This window comes from Lindgomyces ingoldianus, assembly GCF_010093535.1.
Source record: "Lindgomyces ingoldianus strain ATCC 200398 unplaced genomic scaffold BDR25scaffold_13, whole genome shotgun sequence".
NCBI classification, from domain to species: Eukaryota; Fungi; Ascomycota; class Dothideomycetes; order Pleosporales; family Lindgomycetaceae; genus Lindgomyces; species Lindgomyces ingoldianus.
The window spans coordinates 1,327,955-1,343,991 of record NW_022985174.1 but is presented as its reverse complement, the minus strand read 5'-3'; the positions used below and the strand labels follow the sequence as shown (position 1 = coordinate 1,343,991).

The window sequence follows — 16,037 nt, the reverse complement described above, 5'->3', positions numbered from 1 at the left end:
ACTATGCAAACCCGTTGGTCTTGAAGATGAAGAAAAAGAAGCTGAGTTGGATTGGTCTGAGCTGAGCTGAAATGTCGTGCTCGGTTCCGCAACAAGTGCCGGGTGGTCATTTCTGTGTGACCTTTCCTTGGGTTTGGTGCGGGTCCCGAGCCTTGAGTCAATCAATTGCATAAGGCTCTCTTGTGGCTACAGAGCAGAAGCAGCCAGAAGCAGGGGCCAAACACGCGTGTTTGGTGCACAATGGTGCACTATTGCTGTGGCCTCCCGATGCCTTGTTTCGCCTACATGAGTGGTTAGCACTTATTATCAAAGTCATCTGTCGCACAAAGAGGTTGAGGGAGGGTCGGGGCTGAGGAAAGCCGAAGGGCGAGAGCTCGAGGTTAGGCGCTATGCTTTACCTCGTCCCCATCCACGACTTCCAACCGCCTTCCACCCCAAAAATGCTCGCAAGTGCACATATCATACCGACGAACATGACTTACCTTCATCATTTCAATCCTCTGTTTCAAATTCTGCGTCACCTCAGCTGCGCGTTTCCAGCTCTCAGCACCCGTGTTTGCCTGCCCGCCGCCCGTACTCGCCGGTGGGCTCATTCTACCGCCTCGAGAGGATAATGACGATTTCGTAGACCCTGTACCCGCGCGCAAAGGACTTAGCTTCCCACTCAAAGTACTGCCAGGACGGGAAAGAGAACCATCAATCATGTTCTCCTTACCTTCGCCGACTGGGCTTGTGGGCTGTGCTCCGAATCCCCTGTTACGCCCGCCATACAGTCCCGTACTGCCATATCCCGAATCTACAAATCGTGCTCCTCCGTTGGCGTTGGTATCAGCGTAGATTTGATCTGACACATCGAGAGGCGCGGGGCTCGTTGCGCGTACTTGGCGGCTAAGCTCCCGCTTGAGACGGTCGATTTCCCGTCGTTGGTTGAGAACAGTTTGCTCTGCAGCCTCGTTATCGCTCCGTGCGCGGACGAGCTGTGTTTCTTTAGCTTTGATCGATAGGACGTCGCGGGTATGGTCTTCGATTAGCTGAGCGTTCTGGTTCTGAAGTTCATGTATTTGCGAGGTGAGTTTCGTTCTTTCTGCACGAATTTCCTCGTTGTGCCGTCGTAATTGCTCTACTTCAGAGCGAAGATCTGCCAACTCGGCTTTCTCCACTATGCCAAGCCCATCGTTTACTGGTGCTACGGCCATTGGAGCCTGTGAGGGCTCCGCGTGAAGTTTTCCAAGTGGTCGTCCAGCAAGCCCTCGTCCGGGTGCCAGGCCAAGTCGAGGTTGGGGTGGTGGGGGTGCTTCTTCGAGGGGAGGTGATACAACAGGCCGCCGAGGTGAGGCAGCCGCCATGCCAGATCCAGGCTTCTTCAAGCCCCCTAATCGCGAAGGGGCAGCCAAACCCGACTTCGGAGCAGCTAGTTTCGAGGCTCCTGGCCGAGATGTGGGCTTGGGTGCCAAGGGGGCGGTTGGCTCCTCTTGGGGCGGTGGAGGGGCTGCGGCTGGAGGAGTCGGCCTCTTGACACCACCAGGAGGAGGCCGTTTCCCTGGCATGGGCCGCTTCCCTGCTGGAGGAGCTGCAGCTTTGGGGGGTGCCACGGGTTTGGGCTTGTATTTCGCTCTGACTTCTGCAGAATCGTAGTACTCCTTGATCTTAGTCTTGCGGATTTCGTCCAAACCATCGAGATGTGCATTCATGATACGGTCGCCCATAATCTTCCAAAGTGTTCCCAATACTTCTGCGCCGGCAGACCTTTGCACCTCTTGTGATTCTGTCAGTAGCTTTGTTGCTGCGTCTGCGATTGCTTTGACCTCGGCAGGCGAGGGTGCGTCTCGTGTTGTCTTGAGGCATCGGATGAGGAACCGCGTTGACTCGAGTTTAACCTGCGGGTTTTTGTGCTTCAAAAATTCGAGAATTTCCTCAAGACAGTCCTGGAAACTGGTTGAGGCAAAAACTGCGTCTAAGGCTCCCCCTATCGCGTCCGTCACTGCCTGTTTCTTCTCTTTCAGCCGCTCCATCATTGGGTTCATGATAATGGAGCGGTACTTGGCAAAGCTCCTACGCAAGCCCTTTGCTAACAGCTCAACACAATTTGCTGCAGTTGACACGACGGCAATGTTGGCGTCCTTCATGCATTTGGCGAATCCTCGGACCAGCTCGTCAAAGTGGCCTTCGGCAATTTTGGGATAATCCAGTGCTTTATGCACCTCATCAAGAGCCTCTTTTCGATCTTTCCATTTGGAAGAAGCGAGCCGTTCGGTATAGTCCTTCGGAATCTTGGACAAAACATCCACAGCCTCGTATTCTGGTTCGAGATCAATGACGACGTCTTCTTCTTCTTCTTCGGCAACATCGTCATCGCCGCCAACCGCAGCAGCCGACTCTTTCACGGCTTGCTGTGAGCGGAGAAGACGTTCCTGTTTTGGAGGGGGGTCATTTTTCACCTTTTCGAATAGCTTGTCCAAGTCTTGCTGCTGGACGGGCTTGAGATCGTTCCAAAACAGGGGTTTCATACCCTCCTTGAGCCATCGGTAGAATTCGACGGTTAACTCCTGGGCCTTGGCACGGACATTCTTGTCAGCGTGACCGAAAACTTTGGGAAGCACCTTGAGGACGGGCTTGGGCTCCACCGTCTTGCAGCCATAGACGTGATATATCTGCGCTAGGGCATCGAGGGTTGCGGCGATGATTTTGGGTTGTTTGTGTGAAAGTAGTGGAATGAGTTCTTCGATAACAGGGTCCGCCTTATCGAGCTCAACGTACAGGAGCAGGGCTTCGAGTGATTTTTGCTTCGCTGCGGGCCTCGTCGATGGAAGGCCCTTCTCGGCGATGGTGGTTATCGTGATATTCCGCGTCCTAAGCCAATGTTTATCAATATGGGGGGATCAAAACAAGAGTGTGAGATCATACCGCGTGCAACCCGATGTTCCTGCAATCTGAAGAAATGAGCATAGCGCACCGAGGCCTTCTTGCTGTGCTGCCACGTTGGAGTCGCCCACCACTCCTTTCCAGATATTCGCGTCTTGTATGAACTGGCGCACCACGGGGTCTGCTTCGCTGGGGGCGATGTCGAACTCTTTGGCGGCGGCTTCGTAGCCCTCTTTCCTGACTTTCCAGTTCTTGTGAATGAAGCGATCGGGAAGCGGAAGGGAACTAAAGTCCTCTTCCTGGTCGGCCATGGTGTGGATGGTATTGTGGTGGTGGTGGTGGTGGTGGGGGGGGTGTCAGAGCAGAGGAAAGCTAGGGGACGGGTCAGTGACATTGTTTGGGAGGGAGGGGCTCATGTAGGCGGTCATAGAGCGCGGAGAAGGGGGGCGCTCACAGCCAGGACAGCGCGGGGGGGGGGCTGTGCGTGTTGGCCATGGCGACGTGGTGGGCTGGTGGGCTGCAGAGGGAAAGCGCAGAGAAGGGTAAGGCGACTTACCCAGGTACTGTGGGGGGATGGCGTATTATCGCGCGCAAAACAGTGTCTGGACGTGTCCCGGAGGGTGTCTAAGGCGCGACTGTCTGTCTCGGCCGGCGCTGGATGTATGTCGTGAGGGTTTGGTGGTGTTTGGGGGGGGGGGGGGGGGGGGGGGGGGGGGTGGTGGTGCCGCAAAGTTTCGTTGTCGGCTGCGTGCTGGGCGTCCGTTCCCACAACAACCGAAGACATCATCGGCCGCCCCATGAGACACAGGCTGAGCTTCTGATCAGGGCCTCAAAATATTCAGTCACCCCCTGCTATATCCCCCACCTGCTTGTCGCTTTCACCAGCTGCACTCGCTTTCGTCGTACTCTTCACCGGACCCTCTCACTCACCCCCCCCAAAAAGCGCTCTTCGTCCCCCTCCCCCCCCGACCGCTCATCGCAAAATCTCCAACACCCATCCCCCCGCCAAGACTCCCGGCAATCCCTCTCCAAACATTGCGCATAACCCGTCGGCCGGCACCCGCAAGCTAGAACCGCCTCCTTGAGTCCATGGTCGCCTCTGATCGCGGCCCCGGATGAACACACTGCGCAGCCATGAGCACTATTTTGACAGATCGGCAGGCAGAGGAGCTGTAGGGTGCCCTTTGCAACATCCCTAAGGCCGATATGCTAACGGAGCATGCGGACAGTAACAAGGCCATAGTGGCATACCTCGGCGTTATCAATGCTCCAAATACCATCGTGGCTTTGCGACAAGAAGCCAACATCCCCGCGAGCTTCGACGATGCGACACGGAAGAAGTACGAGGGGTTGCTGGAGAAAAAGTGGACCAGTGTGGTGCGGCTGCAGAAGAAGGTTGTTCTCCCCCAGAAACTTCTCTGCGCGGTCGAGATGCTCACTGCTTCAGGTCCTCGAACTAGAACAGCGGAATCAGAGCCTCCAGAATGAACTCGACTCGACAACCCCGACTTCCCTCCTGCGCAGAAACCAAGACCCCACAAGTTGGCTACCTCGAGCGCCTGCACGCCACACCCTCCAGTCGCACCGACAGCCCATCACATGCGTCGCCTTCCACCCCATATTTTCGTCCCTCGCCTCCGGCTCTGAAGACACTACAATAAAAATCTGGGACTGGGAATTGGGAGAACTGGAGCGTACAGTAAAGGGACACACCAAGGGTGTGCTGGACGTCGACTTTGGCGGACCAAGGGGCGGAACACTTCTAGCATCATGCTCGAGCGACTTGACCATCAAACTGTGGGACCCTTCTGACGACTACAAGAACATCCGCACGCTCCCTGGCCACGACCATTCCGTCTCGTCAATTCGCTTCGTCCCCAGCGGCGCCGCTGGCTCGCCCTCTTCCGGCAACCTCCTCGTATCTGCCTCCCGGGATAAGACACTGCGAGTATGGGATGTCACAACAGGATACTGCGTGAAGACAATACGGGGCCACGGAGACTGGGTACGCGACGTTGCGCCAAGCTTTGACGGCCGGTGGCTACTATCAGCAGGAAACGACCAGACGGCACGACTATGGGACGCCAACTCGGGCGAGGCTAAATGCACATTTCTGGGCCACGAGCACTTCATCGAGTGCGTCGCCATAGCGCCTCCAGTATCCTACTCGAGCCTCGCTTCCCTGGCCGGTCTTAAGAAACCGCCTCCGCTCAGCAGCTCCGCCGAATTCATGGCCACAGGGTCACGGGATAAAACAATCAAGCTCTGGGACGGCCGAGGAACGCTCATCAAAACCCTTGTCGGCCATGACAACTGGGTCAGAGGTCTAGTTTTTCACCCCGGAGGCAAATACCTTCTTTCGGTGGGCGACGACAAGACGATCCGCTGCTGGGATCTCACGCAGGAAGGCCGGTGCGTGAAAACAGTCGAGGATGCACATGGTCATTTCGTAAGCTGCATTCGTTGGGCGCCAAACGTAGTCAAAGATGTAGCGGTCAATGGGGAAACAAATGGCACAGCTGTAAACGGCGTAGCGAAGAAGAAAGAGGAAGGAGCTTCAAAAGCAGGGATAAGATGTGTCATTGCGACGGGTAGCGTGGATCTTAACGTCCGCATCTTCGCGTCATAAGGAGAGATGCAGGCGTTTGAGCAGAGGTGCGACGGACACCCCTGGACGCAATTCGAATCTTGAGTCTGAAATGCCTATCTGCTCTATCAAAGCTCAGAAAGATAAGAAGCTCTCAGGGTGACACAGCTTCGAGAGATTAAGAGCGTAGGCTATAGCTACGGTCGACTTGAATATCACTTCTCCTTACAGTACACTGCCGGACAATCTGCGGACTTTTACTATTTTCTCCTTTGTTCTTCACGAGACCCATGTAAGCATACCCCTCTCTCGAGCTTTTGATGTCGACTTGCTTCTTACTCAGCGCTGAAAGTGGCGTATCGGAGTTTGGCGTGGGAAACCCGCGGGACAACGCAGTTACTTAGGTTGGGTTAGGTTGGGATGACTGTGGATCATCGCTAGAATACTATATACTGCTGCTGCTTTGTCGGGGGGAAGAGGAATAATGGAATACCATACTCTCATGATTTGATTTTTGGCATCTCTGGCTGTGTCCAAACGTGGTAAGGCGGCTGCCATTGGTGCGACCTATTCTTACGTCAACCCATATCTCCACCTTGCACAAAACATCTTCAACTTCATCTCCACCATCACTATCACCACCCTCTCTCACTCACTCATAACACTCACTCACATTCACTTACTCGCTCTATACCTAAAGTCAGAGAACATACTTTACCCTCTAGCAACATAAGTCTGTATATACGGCCCTACACACATATCAGGGAATCAAACATACCAACTTTTATCCTACACTCAATGCTCATAGACATCATAATAATCTACAAACGCTAAAGTATGCAAGTAAAGACACAAAATGTTCCAAGCCTTCCTCCTGTCCAACGTGCGCTGACTACCACCAAATCCCAAACAAAAAAAAAAGGAAAGGGGAAGAGAGGAAGATGTGTGTGCTTTATCTCAGAACGCAGGCTAGAAACCCCTAGAAAACCGAAAGAGAAAGGGGGGAATAGTACACAAGGGATGATTTTGTTTCCGCCACACAAATTATGGCATCCATATGCACGCACTCTCCTTTCAGTCCCACACGCAATACCCAACTAAAAAGCTGAGTGAAGCCATCGAATCCTATCCTACAAAGCACCCCACTCCACCACCGTATCCACCAAATCTACTCCCCCTTAAGCTTATCCTGCTTCACACTAAACGCCATCTCCAACAAATCCTTCTCCTCCTTTTGATGCGCACTCTTCAACCCCGTCGCCACACTGGCACTCGGATTCCTACCCGCATACATAACATGTCTCCTATTATGCCACTCTGTCTGATTTAGTAGCGTCTCAATCCTGGGCTGCATGAAACTCCATGCCCCCGCATTCAACGGCTCTTCCTGGCACCAGATGATATTCTGCGCATTTGGATACGAGTCCAGGTTTTCTTTGAGTTGTTGCCAGGGGAACGGGTGCAGTTGTTCGATGCGCGTGATAGCTACGTCCCTGAGATCGCGGAGCTGCCGTTCTTTGACAAGGGCGGCGTAGACTTGGCCAGTGCAGAGGATGACGCGGTGGATGGCTTCGTTGGGGCCGATTTCACCCGTTTCGTGCGCAGGGTCAGGGATCACCCATTGGAAGTGGGAGTCACCAGTGAATTCGTCGATGTTGGAGCGAGCCATTGGGTGGCGTAGAAGGGATTTAGAGAAGAAAAGGATAAGTGCTAGATAGACCATGTAAGTTGCTGATACGTTCACTGTAGGGTATCACAGCGAGAAAACTCACGTTTCCGGAATTGACGGTTCATCTGTCGACGCAGGATATGGAACAGATTGGACGGCTTAGTCAGATATGCAATCTGCATGTTGCAGTCTTGATGCTGGCGGTCGAGCTTATCTGGTGACGGGAAAATTCGCGGATCTTCGTTGCATAATTGGAGGTATCGTTCCATACGACCAGACGAGTGCTCGGGTCCCTGGCCATCGTAACCGTGAGGCAGACTCATGACGAGGCCGCTTCGTTGAAGCCACTTGACTTCACCTGAGGCGACGAACTGGTCAATGATGCACTGCGCGTTGTTTGCGAAGTCGCCGAATTGAGCTTCCCACAGGACGAGGGCATTTGGTGAGGAAAGAGAGTAGCCATATTCGAAACCTAGACTGCGAAAAGTTAGCAAGACTAGATAGGTTGATGGATAGGAAACTTACACTCCGAACTCGCTAAGGGACGAATTTGAGATGACAAAGGTGGCTTGATCATCACTGACGTGCTGGAGGGGGGTGTACGTGTTTTCAGTTTCCTGATCGTGCAAAACGGCGTGACGTTGCGAGAAAGTACCCCGCTCAACATCTTGACCCGATACACGCACGTGGTGGCCCTCCATACAAAGGGAACCAAAGGCTAAGGCTTCCGCAGTGGCCATGTCAATGTTCTTGCCCTCGGCGACTGTCTTCGTACGGCCTGCAAGAATACGCTTGAGATTGCGGTGTACATTGAAACCTTCAGGGGCACTTCCAATCGTCTCCGCGATGTGATTTAGTGTGGTCTCCTCAACCGCGGTGGGCAAATGAGGTAAGACTTCAGTTGCAAGCTCCTTTGGCGACTTGAAACCGTTCCAGGCAGATGTGAGCCATTCCTTCGCGGAGGGTTGGTAATCTTTGCTGCGTGTGAAGCTCTCTTCAAGCATACCCCATACCCAAGATTTGTGCTCATCAATGTCTTCCTTGGTGAAAGTTTGCTCTTCCAAGAGTTTGTTCGTGTAGATGTCCAACGCAGGTGGGTGGTCCGTGATTCGCTTGTACATCAAGGGCTGCGTGAAGAAGGGCTGATCAGTCTCGTTGTGACCCTGCTTCCTGTAGCACACCATGTCAATGACGACGTCCTTCTTGAACTCAGCGCGGTAGTCAGCAGCAAGCTGGCAAACGAAGTTGAAGGCTTCCACATCATCGCCATTCACGTGAAACACGGGGGCATCGATAGCCTTGGCAATGTCGGAGCAGTAGGGAGTGGAGCGGGAGAAACGGGGATCAGTCGTAAAACCAATCTGGTTGTTTACAATGATGTGGATGGTTCCTCCAGTGTGGTACTTGGGAAGCGAGTGAAAGCCCATAGTTTCGTAGACAACGCCTTGCCCAGCAAAGGCGGCGTCGCCATGCAACAACACTCCCATTGCCGTACGGGCTTCCTGTTCGTCATTGTTGTAATGAAGGATGGCTCGCGTCTTACCCAACACCACTGGATCCTCAGCCTCCAAATGCGATGGGTTCGCGACTAGAGAAAGCTGGACACGCTTTCCAGAAGGCGTAGGGCGCTCAAAGTTCATTCCCAGATGGTATTTGACGTCTCCGGATCCTTCGTCAGACGGATCGGCAGTTCCGGCAAACTCGCTGAAAATTGACTCGTTTGGCTTCCGGACAACGTTACTAAGCACATTCAGACGCCCACGATGAGGCATCCCAATGACTATATCTTTGACCCCATAGTCGACACTTCGGTCGATCAGCGCCTTCATGCCAGGAATCAAGCTCTCGCCTCCCTCAAGACCGAATCGCTTATCGTTCGGGTATTTCGTGGCCAGGAAAGCTTCGAAATTGGTTCCCCAGATTAAGCGATCTAATATGCGACGCTTCTCATCCACCGAATACTTATATGGCTGTGGAATCTCGATGCGTTCACGAAGCCAGTCGCACTGTTCCCGATCCGGAATGTGGATATATTCAACGCCATATGAGCCGCAGTACAGACGCTCGCAAGCAGCGATGATCTCTCGGAGCGACATCTTTTCGCGAGCCTCCGACTTGAAACGCGGCAAGATGCCAGGGCCAAGGGTGAATTCCTGATCCAAGTCCTTTTCGGTGAAATTGTAATGCGACAGCTCAAGTTCACGAGGCTTGCTGTAGCCAAACTGCTCTGCTTCGGTTCGAATGCCTAATGGGTCGATTCTCGCCTTGTGGTGTCCTCGAGCTTGGTATGCGCGGACGAGCAGCTGCACCTTCAGGTGGTTCATGACGTCAGAGCCCTGCCCAGGCGCCATTCCCAGGCCAGGGCGAATGTCTGGGCCCATCCCGCCGTGTGGTGCGGGAATGATGGTTGGCGGCGGCTGGAAGGCCTGCGAGACGGGCATGTCGCCGGACTCCATGTTGCGGAAGTAGACCTGCCACGAGTAGTGAACGCTCGAAGGGTCGCGTTTCCACTGCATGTACATCTCATCGACATAATTGGCTGTATTGCCTTGGAGGAAGGAGTCGTTGGGGTCCTGTGTGACGGGTATCAGCTATGGTGGCTATGATTTCGAACCGCGGGAGAAGGGAGAGGCACTTACAACACCCTTGTCCGTATCCTCGGCCGCAATGGCATAATTCCTCTGCTGCTGGTGTTGCGAAGCCAGCGCAAGATGTCTCCGACTCGTGACGAGAGCTGTCCTGGGTGCGGAGGCGGAGAGGGTGGACAAGCCTGCTCTCGAGGAACAGCTTCCGAGCTGTCGGCTGCATTTCCGCAGAGTGACGCGCAACATGATTGACCTATGAGTAGGAATTCGAGAAGAGTGGCATGAAATAGCTAGAGCAGAGGCAAGGCAAGGCGTGCTCCGAGTGTAGGGTATGCAGTGAAGCAGTGAAGTAATGGATGGGTAAAAGAGGAGAGCAGTCCCTCATGGCGGATGCTGGCCGCAGCTGACTAAGAGAAACCGAGAAATAGCCACACGCCAAGACCTCGAATATGGCTCAAGGACTTTCTTTCATCTGGGGATCCATAAGTTATCTTCCGGCTCCAGTTCGATGCATGTTGGTGCGTCTTCATTAGATGCGGATGCCGATGCGCCATTTTCGCTCCCTAGGACAAAATTTTGACACACCGCGAGCATCCGAAAGGAAAAGCTGAGGGTACTCGCGCAGTACAGCGTGAAGTCAAGGATCCATCTACGCCCAATCAGACAGCACTGCTGCAAGTTTGGAGGCAAGAAGCGTTGCACGCGCCACAGCTGACAGCACGATACGGAGGCTTGTGACAATGATGCAGGACATGACACACTTCCGCGGCCGCGTTCATCGTGCAGAGTTCTTGGCTGGAATTGGGCTAAGAGCTGATTATCCTTCACGTGATTTCGAAGCCGGTCCGTGCTAACACTAGTGGATTAATCTCTCGCGTCCGCGACGACATCCCACAACGCACGACTCGTCTTCCTCCAGCATGTCAGAAGCTTCTGCGCAGTACAAGAAGCAAGATGGCAAGCTCTCCCTGTCTGCGGACGGTCGTACTGTGTCCTGGAAGTCCAACAGCGGCACGCTTCCGCCGCTGGCGATAAGTGTCATCGAAATTCAAAGTATGCCTATGCCTGTTCTTGGCATACGGAATATCTGCCGTTTCTTACACATGGGCTGCATGTGAGCTAACTGTCCCCTCTGCTAGATCTCCAGCAAACTCCCGCAACTGCTACCAAAGCCTCCATCAAGATCGTCATCCAGAAGCCGTCTGCCTCGCAACCGGAGAACCACACGTTTACATTCACCTCAGCCGCTGCTCGGGATGACCAGCAAGCAGTCACAGGTGCTCTCCGGAAGTGGATAGAGACTTTCAAAGCGCAGAATGCAACGACACCGCTCCCGTCTACAGAGAACAGTGGAGGTCCGTCTGCAATCGGGGTCCCCACTCAGACGGTGGCCGCCAGCACGAAACCCGAGGAGGATATGTATGGTGATGCAAGGTTGATAAAGGATGCTGAGCTTCAGAAGTCGTTGCTCAACTCGAGCCCGGCTCTGCGGCAGCGGTTCGATCAAGCCCTTCGGGAAAAACCAGACACCATCTCTATTTCCCAGTTTGCCACACAATTCTGGGCTACTCGACTGCACCTTCTACGGTCACACGCCGCAGAGAGAGCTCAGAGTCAAGGAACCTACAATGTACTCTCTGTCGTGAAGATGCACACGGAGGACGGCACCCAAAAGCTCAGCATCTCCAAGGAGCAGATCCACCTAATATTCAACCAACACCCCCTGACCAAAAAGGTGTACAACGAAAATGTGCCTCCAATGCGCGAGGGAGACTTTTGGTCTCGCTTCTTCGCAAGCCGCTTATACAAGAAGCTTAAGGGGGAGAAAATTACCGAGCAAGACGCTCCTGACCCGAAATTGGACAAGTATCTCAACCTTGATGATGACGATGAACACTCTCGACAACTAACCATGACTAATGTCCCGCATTTCATTGATCTGGAGGGCAACGAGCAGAACCACAGCCAACGCTTAGGCAATCGACCAGACTATACCATGCGGCCCAACTCTGCGGACAAGGTCCCAATTTTGCGCGTACTCAACAGAATGAGCGAGAAGATGATGGCCGATGTCCCATCGTCTGACGCTGATCCCCATGCGCCAGTGGGAATAGATGAGGAGACCTACCAGCAACTACGCCTCCGAGACCTGCAACGAGCAGCTGACGACAACAGAATAATTCTCAAGATCCAGAATCAGGACCAATTCTTTTCAGCTGAGCAAGGATTGCACACCTCAAGCAGTGCTTCAACATACACTAAGCGCTCTCCTGCTCAAGTACTGTCTGCGCTACAGCATGACTTTCAGAGTATATCATCCGGCAAAAGTAAAACTGCTGGGCTTGACCTTGAGGCTGCAATCGGGCTTAACAACGAGAGTAGTAGTGATGAAGAAGGATCCTCTAAGAAGCCGAGAGTGGGCAGTATATCTGCTCGGACGGGCGCCACCGCACAGATCAACAAAGCTATCCGACAGCGTCATTCACAGGACGATGATTACTCATCATCCCACAGCATTGCGTCTAGCGAGCAGGCTGCAAAGTTGGGGCTCTCACAATCAGTATTTGATACGCTGTCCATGACACACAACACCACCGTGGAGTTCTTACATTACTTTTGGACGGTATTCTATTCAGGGGACTCTGAGCGTGCGACCGAGGTCCAAAAGCTTGTTGAAACTTTGGAAAAGTCACTCGACAGAATCAAGGCTGTTGCAGACACCGCTGAGAACGAGCGCCTAGCTAGGCTTGACAAACTGAGAAGAGAAAATGAGAGCTATACTCAGCGAACTGGCAAGAAGAAGAAGTTCGATCCCAGCACGGTCAAGGGTGGTGCAAAAGCAGTGAATGAGATCATGAGCCCTCTGAGACGAGCTATAGATTCCGCAACTCAACAGTACAAGAAGATTCGTCAAGATCAAATGGGGCAAATTGCGGACCGCACTCAACCGAATGTAATGTGAGGCGCGGGTCAAGATTTGGACTGTTGTTAATTATTCTTATTTTGCATAGCGACGGCGTGTGGGAACCAGGATCCATGCCGATCCGGAAATAATGTGGCCTGCTATCATCAAATGTAAACCACTACTTTCCTTTTGCATCCCCTCTTCTAATTTCACAGAATTAGTTCTTGATACATGTCTGACAGAATCCTTACAAGGAGAACAGAGGAGAACAGCGTTGTGTATGCGCGCATCCGCCGCTATGACCATGATTTTTCCGTGACAATGTTTAAACAGGCCATGGGTCTGAAGGACAACCCTTGGCAGTGTTCAGTCTGTAGGTCACCATTCAGATAATTCACTGAGCTATATGTGTGGGTGAGCAAAGAGGCCTTTTCACCATAACGAGTCACTGTGAATTCAAATACGTAGGATGATTGTTGAGCCGTCGGATAATTTTTGTCCTACATCAGAACTTCGTGGTGCTGATGTCACAAATTCGTTCGGCAATGATCGGCATTGGCGTCGAAGTAATGGCCTGACTTATCGGCGAGCTGCCAGTTTTAGGAGAACAGCACACCGAGGCCCAGCAGGTTGACATCAACGATCCCACCAGTATGCAATTTAATGCAGAGTTGACGTGGGAGGCTCTTTTAAGCCTTGCTGTGCCCTGACCCATTGAATCACAATGACCTGGAGCTTTGCTGGCTTCATTAAGCACTTCCAGAGTGCAAATGACTGCCAATACTCGAAGAAGTAGCTATCACGCTTCATGCTCCTTTCGTCCTCGCCGGCCCAGCATATTACTTACTTTGGCCTAGGGCCCCCTTTTGCTACCTTTACCAGGGAACAACGGATCCGTCTCGAAGCTTACTTCAACAACCACCCATCACCCTGCCACAATTTAACTAATCTGGCGCGAGACTCTACGCACTGTTCACAAACATAGACAAATATGGAATGTGATAGGTCATGAGGCGTCTATACAGTAAGTAAGGCGAATGAGTTCATGGCCGAGACGTGAAAGAATGTAGACTAATAACCGAAAGACGGATGAATTGACAAGCCGAAATAACGAGCGATCAACATATCTCTAAGGTGATGGCCGAAAGCCGAAAGGTGACCAAATAAGAGCAAGAGATGGCTGAAACAAGACAATACACCTGAAGAAGTAGGGGTTTGCAGGAGAGTTCAAGCAGCTTCATCTACTCGGTGGCTTGTTACTTCCGACAAAGCCCATGAACCCTCAACATCTACATATAATGGTATTGGCCGACAATTGATTGCAGGGTTGTCACACGTAGCCATAGGCCGGTCGACTGTTTTGGTCTAACAATGCCGGGCTGGGTCCCACGGTAGTCCAGGTCCTATTTTAGGTCAGTGTAATTCTCCTAAGGATGGACAATGGGCCTTTATTTCTTATTCAATCTGAAGCTGTACTCACCCGGATGTCCTTGGTGAGCTCCGTTGACCGTGGCCTTAGAGTTTCTGCTGTTGTCTCTGTTGTCTCGGTACCGGAAGCTGTGCCACAAGTACCAACGGACTACCTGCCAAGATTATAGGCCAATTAGCACCTGCTGCCACAAACGGGGATTGGTTTCAGCACACCGTGTCCTGCTTGTGAAATACACCGTCGAATAGTCCTCCGGTCAGAATGCCACTCATGTGGTGAATTCTTGGGAACTTCCAGGATGCATTTCCCAAGTCAGCGACCAGGCACCTATACCAGGGGCTTATTACCCAATTCTCTTCATTTCCTCCTTCATAGTAACTACCCATTTCATAGTAGGGCCTCGTTCGGAAATCAGCCCTCTTGACAATAGCCAGAATTTCCCTGTGCTTGGCTGTCTCCGAAATTTCGTCCCACTTGTAGTAAGGTTGCACATTAGGATCTTGACTCGACTGCGCTGTTAAATTTGCCGGTTGAGTACTCAGGCGATCTCTTCCAACCTGTGCCTCGGCCTATTGCAGCGGAATAAGTTAGCATCGATTCATTAGTCTCATAGTCGGACCCTTACCAGCATCATCTTGTGGACGGACTCGTTTTGGCTTGACAGCCCCAATCGAGCGAAAAGGACTGCTCTATCGGCGCTTTGGGCAAGCGGAGCTTGACTCATGGTTGGGGATTTACTTCTCTTCAAAAAACCTAAGCGCTATTATGGACTGGTCGAATGGATAATCCAAAGATGTTTAAGGGATGTATTCCCGCGTCCAAGAATGGACAATCCTTTTATATCTTTGCGGAAATTCAATGGCTTAGAAACCCACCTGCAGGACTCGTAAGGCGACGATGAGCTCGCGTTACCTCGCCCACCCCGATCCCCTGGAATACAATTGTAAACACCCAACACAATAAATGGTGGGCATGCACGGAAAGCCCACCCGGCTACCAGATTTAGGCAAGCCAAAGAGCACAGTTCGGGAACGATGCAGCCATCTATCATCGACCGCGCCAGCACGACGAAGCTAGAAAAACACCAACCACATATTCTCGTATCCAGCGAAGACGGATTCTCGGTTTTTGCCGATGTTTGACGTGGTCTGATAGCGGTCACGCTGACCTCACGCCTTGGCCTTTCTGCAGTAACGGCAGGTGCTACTGGTACTTTGATTTGTTGCAAGGGCGCCCCTTCTGGCCCATTAATTGCAGGATCCGCATCACTGGTCAACCGATCCGCAAGCCATCTATGCTTAAGCCCTACGAGACCAAATAGTAGATGGGGTGCGAACCTTATCATTTTCAAAAGAATTTCCGATTCATTATACACAACACCTTGGTGTGAGGAAAGACAAGCGGGGATCATGTATGACAACCAGGACGACTGGTGGGAACGAGCTATTAGTATTCGATACTGAATAGTTATCACTCTACCGGTTTCCGATACCATTGCGAAGGGTCTGATCATGTCTTGATACCCTGTGAGGTGCAAGAAATGATAGAAGGAACTGAGAAATTTGGCGTTTAGAAATCGAGCCTGAGGCCATCCTTGCATTCTATCTAGTGTTTTAGGGCTAGTTCGTTTCGTCTTGCTTGCCCTATCCCCTTCTCTATCCGAGAGCATCCAGAAGCTCTTCGATGGTAGCTGCGCGTGGGGATGGCCGCCGCTAGGCTGCAGTATTCCTCGAAGAGCTGGGCATCTGGAATAGTTGAATTTGTGAGGCCACATGGGAGATGTAAAGCCATCGATGTCAGATAATGACTCATTGCATATCTGCACACAGCAACCTTCAGGGTATCCAGGTTGGTCTGCAGTCAATGACCGTCCGCTTGCGGCAAGTCCGCAAGCCTCCAGATCTCGGAGGCCAACCGCGGCCCCAGTGAGAGACAGTCAAGTGGGCCGGGGTCTTCCCAGAGAAGACTCAAGGCCACCACCCAGAAACTCACTTGCGATA

At 52.4% G+C, this 16,037-nt stretch overlaps 6 protein-coding genes across 6 annotated transcripts; 2 read left to right on the top strand and 4 right to left on the bottom strand.

Moving 5' to 3' along the window:
- Positions 1-248: 248 nt before the first annotated feature.
- BDR25DRAFT_223005 (ARM repeat-containing protein) lies at positions 249-3,173 on the bottom strand (the record flags this gene model as incomplete). The annotated part of the gene is made up of 3 exons (XM_033685084.1): positions 249-281; positions 483-2,850; positions 2,905-3,173. 3 exons carry the CDS (start codon positions 3,171-3,173, stop codon positions 249-251), a joined length of 2,670 nt encoding a protein of 889 aa, XP_033548704.1.
- A 618-nt stretch (positions 3,174-3,791) lies between these two features.
- On the top strand, positions 3,792-5,886 carry BDR25DRAFT_333850 (dynein regulator). Its single transcript, XM_033692879.1, has 3 exons — positions 3,792-4,034; positions 4,092-4,257; positions 4,310-5,886. The coding sequence occupies exons 1-3, from the start codon at positions 3,997-3,999 to the stop codon at positions 5,489-5,491; spliced, it is 1,386 nt and encodes a 461-aa protein (XP_033548703.1). The 5' UTR covers positions 3,792-3,996; the 3' UTR covers positions 5,492-5,886.
- Positions 5,887-6,117: 231 nt separating this feature from the next.
- Positions 6,118-10,196, bottom strand: BDR25DRAFT_260445 (2-oxoglutarate dehydrogenase E1 component mitochondrial precursor). Its single transcript, XM_033686651.1, has 4 exons — positions 9,758-10,196; positions 7,644-9,691; positions 7,222-7,595; positions 6,118-7,159 (listed from the first exon to the last, which is right to left on the bottom strand). The coding sequence occupies exons 1-4, from the start codon at positions 9,947-9,949 to the stop codon at positions 6,618-6,620; spliced, it is 3,156 nt and encodes a 1,051-aa protein (XP_033548702.1). The 5' UTR covers positions 9,950-10,196; the 3' UTR covers positions 6,118-6,617.
- Positions 10,197-10,483: 287 nt separating this feature from the next.
- Positions 10,484-12,935, top strand: BDR25DRAFT_23824 (RNA polymerase II transcription factor-like protein). The gene is made up of 3 exons (XM_033685628.1): positions 10,484-10,756; positions 10,843-12,778; positions 12,871-12,935. The coding sequence occupies exons 1-2, from the start codon at positions 10,624-10,626 to the stop codon at positions 12,663-12,665; spliced, it is 1,956 nt and encodes a 651-aa protein (XP_033548701.1). The 5' UTR covers positions 10,484-10,623; the 3' UTR covers positions 12,666-12,778; positions 12,871-12,935.
- Positions 12,936-13,717: 782 nt separating this feature from the next.
- On the bottom strand, positions 13,718-14,761 carry BDR25DRAFT_367738 (uncharacterized protein; the record flags this gene model as incomplete). The annotated part of the gene is made up of 4 exons (XM_033697017.1): positions 13,718-14,011; positions 14,089-14,191; positions 14,253-14,606; positions 14,663-14,761. The coding sequence occupies 4 exons, from the start codon at positions 14,759-14,761 to the stop codon at positions 13,974-13,976; spliced, it is 594 nt and encodes a 197-aa protein (XP_033548700.1). The 3' UTR covers positions 13,718-13,973.
- Positions 14,612-15,608, bottom strand: BDR25DRAFT_23859 (uncharacterized protein). The gene has a single exon (XM_033685643.1). It carries the CDS (start codon positions 15,548-15,550, stop codon positions 14,801-14,803), a length of 750 nt encoding a protein of 249 aa, XP_033548699.1. The 5' UTR covers positions 15,551-15,608; the 3' UTR covers positions 14,612-14,800.
- Positions 15,609-16,037: the final 429 nt, after the last annotated feature.

Bases quoted from the DNA above. Each gene is read 5' to 3' on its own strand.
- BDR25DRAFT_23824 (XM_033685628.1), top strand. From the start codon at position 10,624: ATGTCAGAAGCTTCTGCGCAGTACAAGAAGCAAGATGGCAAGCTCTCC. The intron at 10,757-10,842 runs GTATGCCTATGC...CCCCTCTGCTAG, and splicing joins AAGTGTCATCGAAATTCAAA to ATCTCCAGCAAACTCCCGCA.
- BDR25DRAFT_333850 (XM_033692879.1), top strand. From the start codon at position 3,997: ATGAGCACTATTTTGACAGATCGGCAGGCAGAGGAGCT. The intron at 4,035-4,091 runs GTAGGGTGCCCT...GCATGCGGACAG, and splicing joins GATCGGCAGGCAGAGGAGCT to TAACAAGGCCATAGTGGCAT. The intron at 4,258-4,309 runs GTTGTTCTCCCC...TCACTGCTTCAG, and splicing joins TGGTGCGGCTGCAGAAGAAG to GTCCTCGAACTAGAACAGCG.
- BDR25DRAFT_260445 (XM_033686651.1), bottom strand. From the start codon at position 9,949: ATGTTGCGCGTCACTCTGCGGAAATGCAGCCGACAGCTCGGAAGCTGT. The intron at 9,692-9,757 runs GTAAGTGCCTCT...CCCGTCACACAG, and splicing joins AGGATACGGACAAGGGTGTT to GACCCCAACGACTCCTTCCT. The intron at 7,596-7,643 runs GTAAGTTTCCTA...AACTTTTCGCAG, and splicing joins TCCCTTAGCGAGTTCGGAGT to TCTAGGTTTCGAATATGGCT.
- BDR25DRAFT_23859 (XM_033685643.1), bottom strand. From the start codon at position 15,550: ATGATCAGACCCTTCGCAATGGTATCGGAAACCGGTAGAGTGATAACT.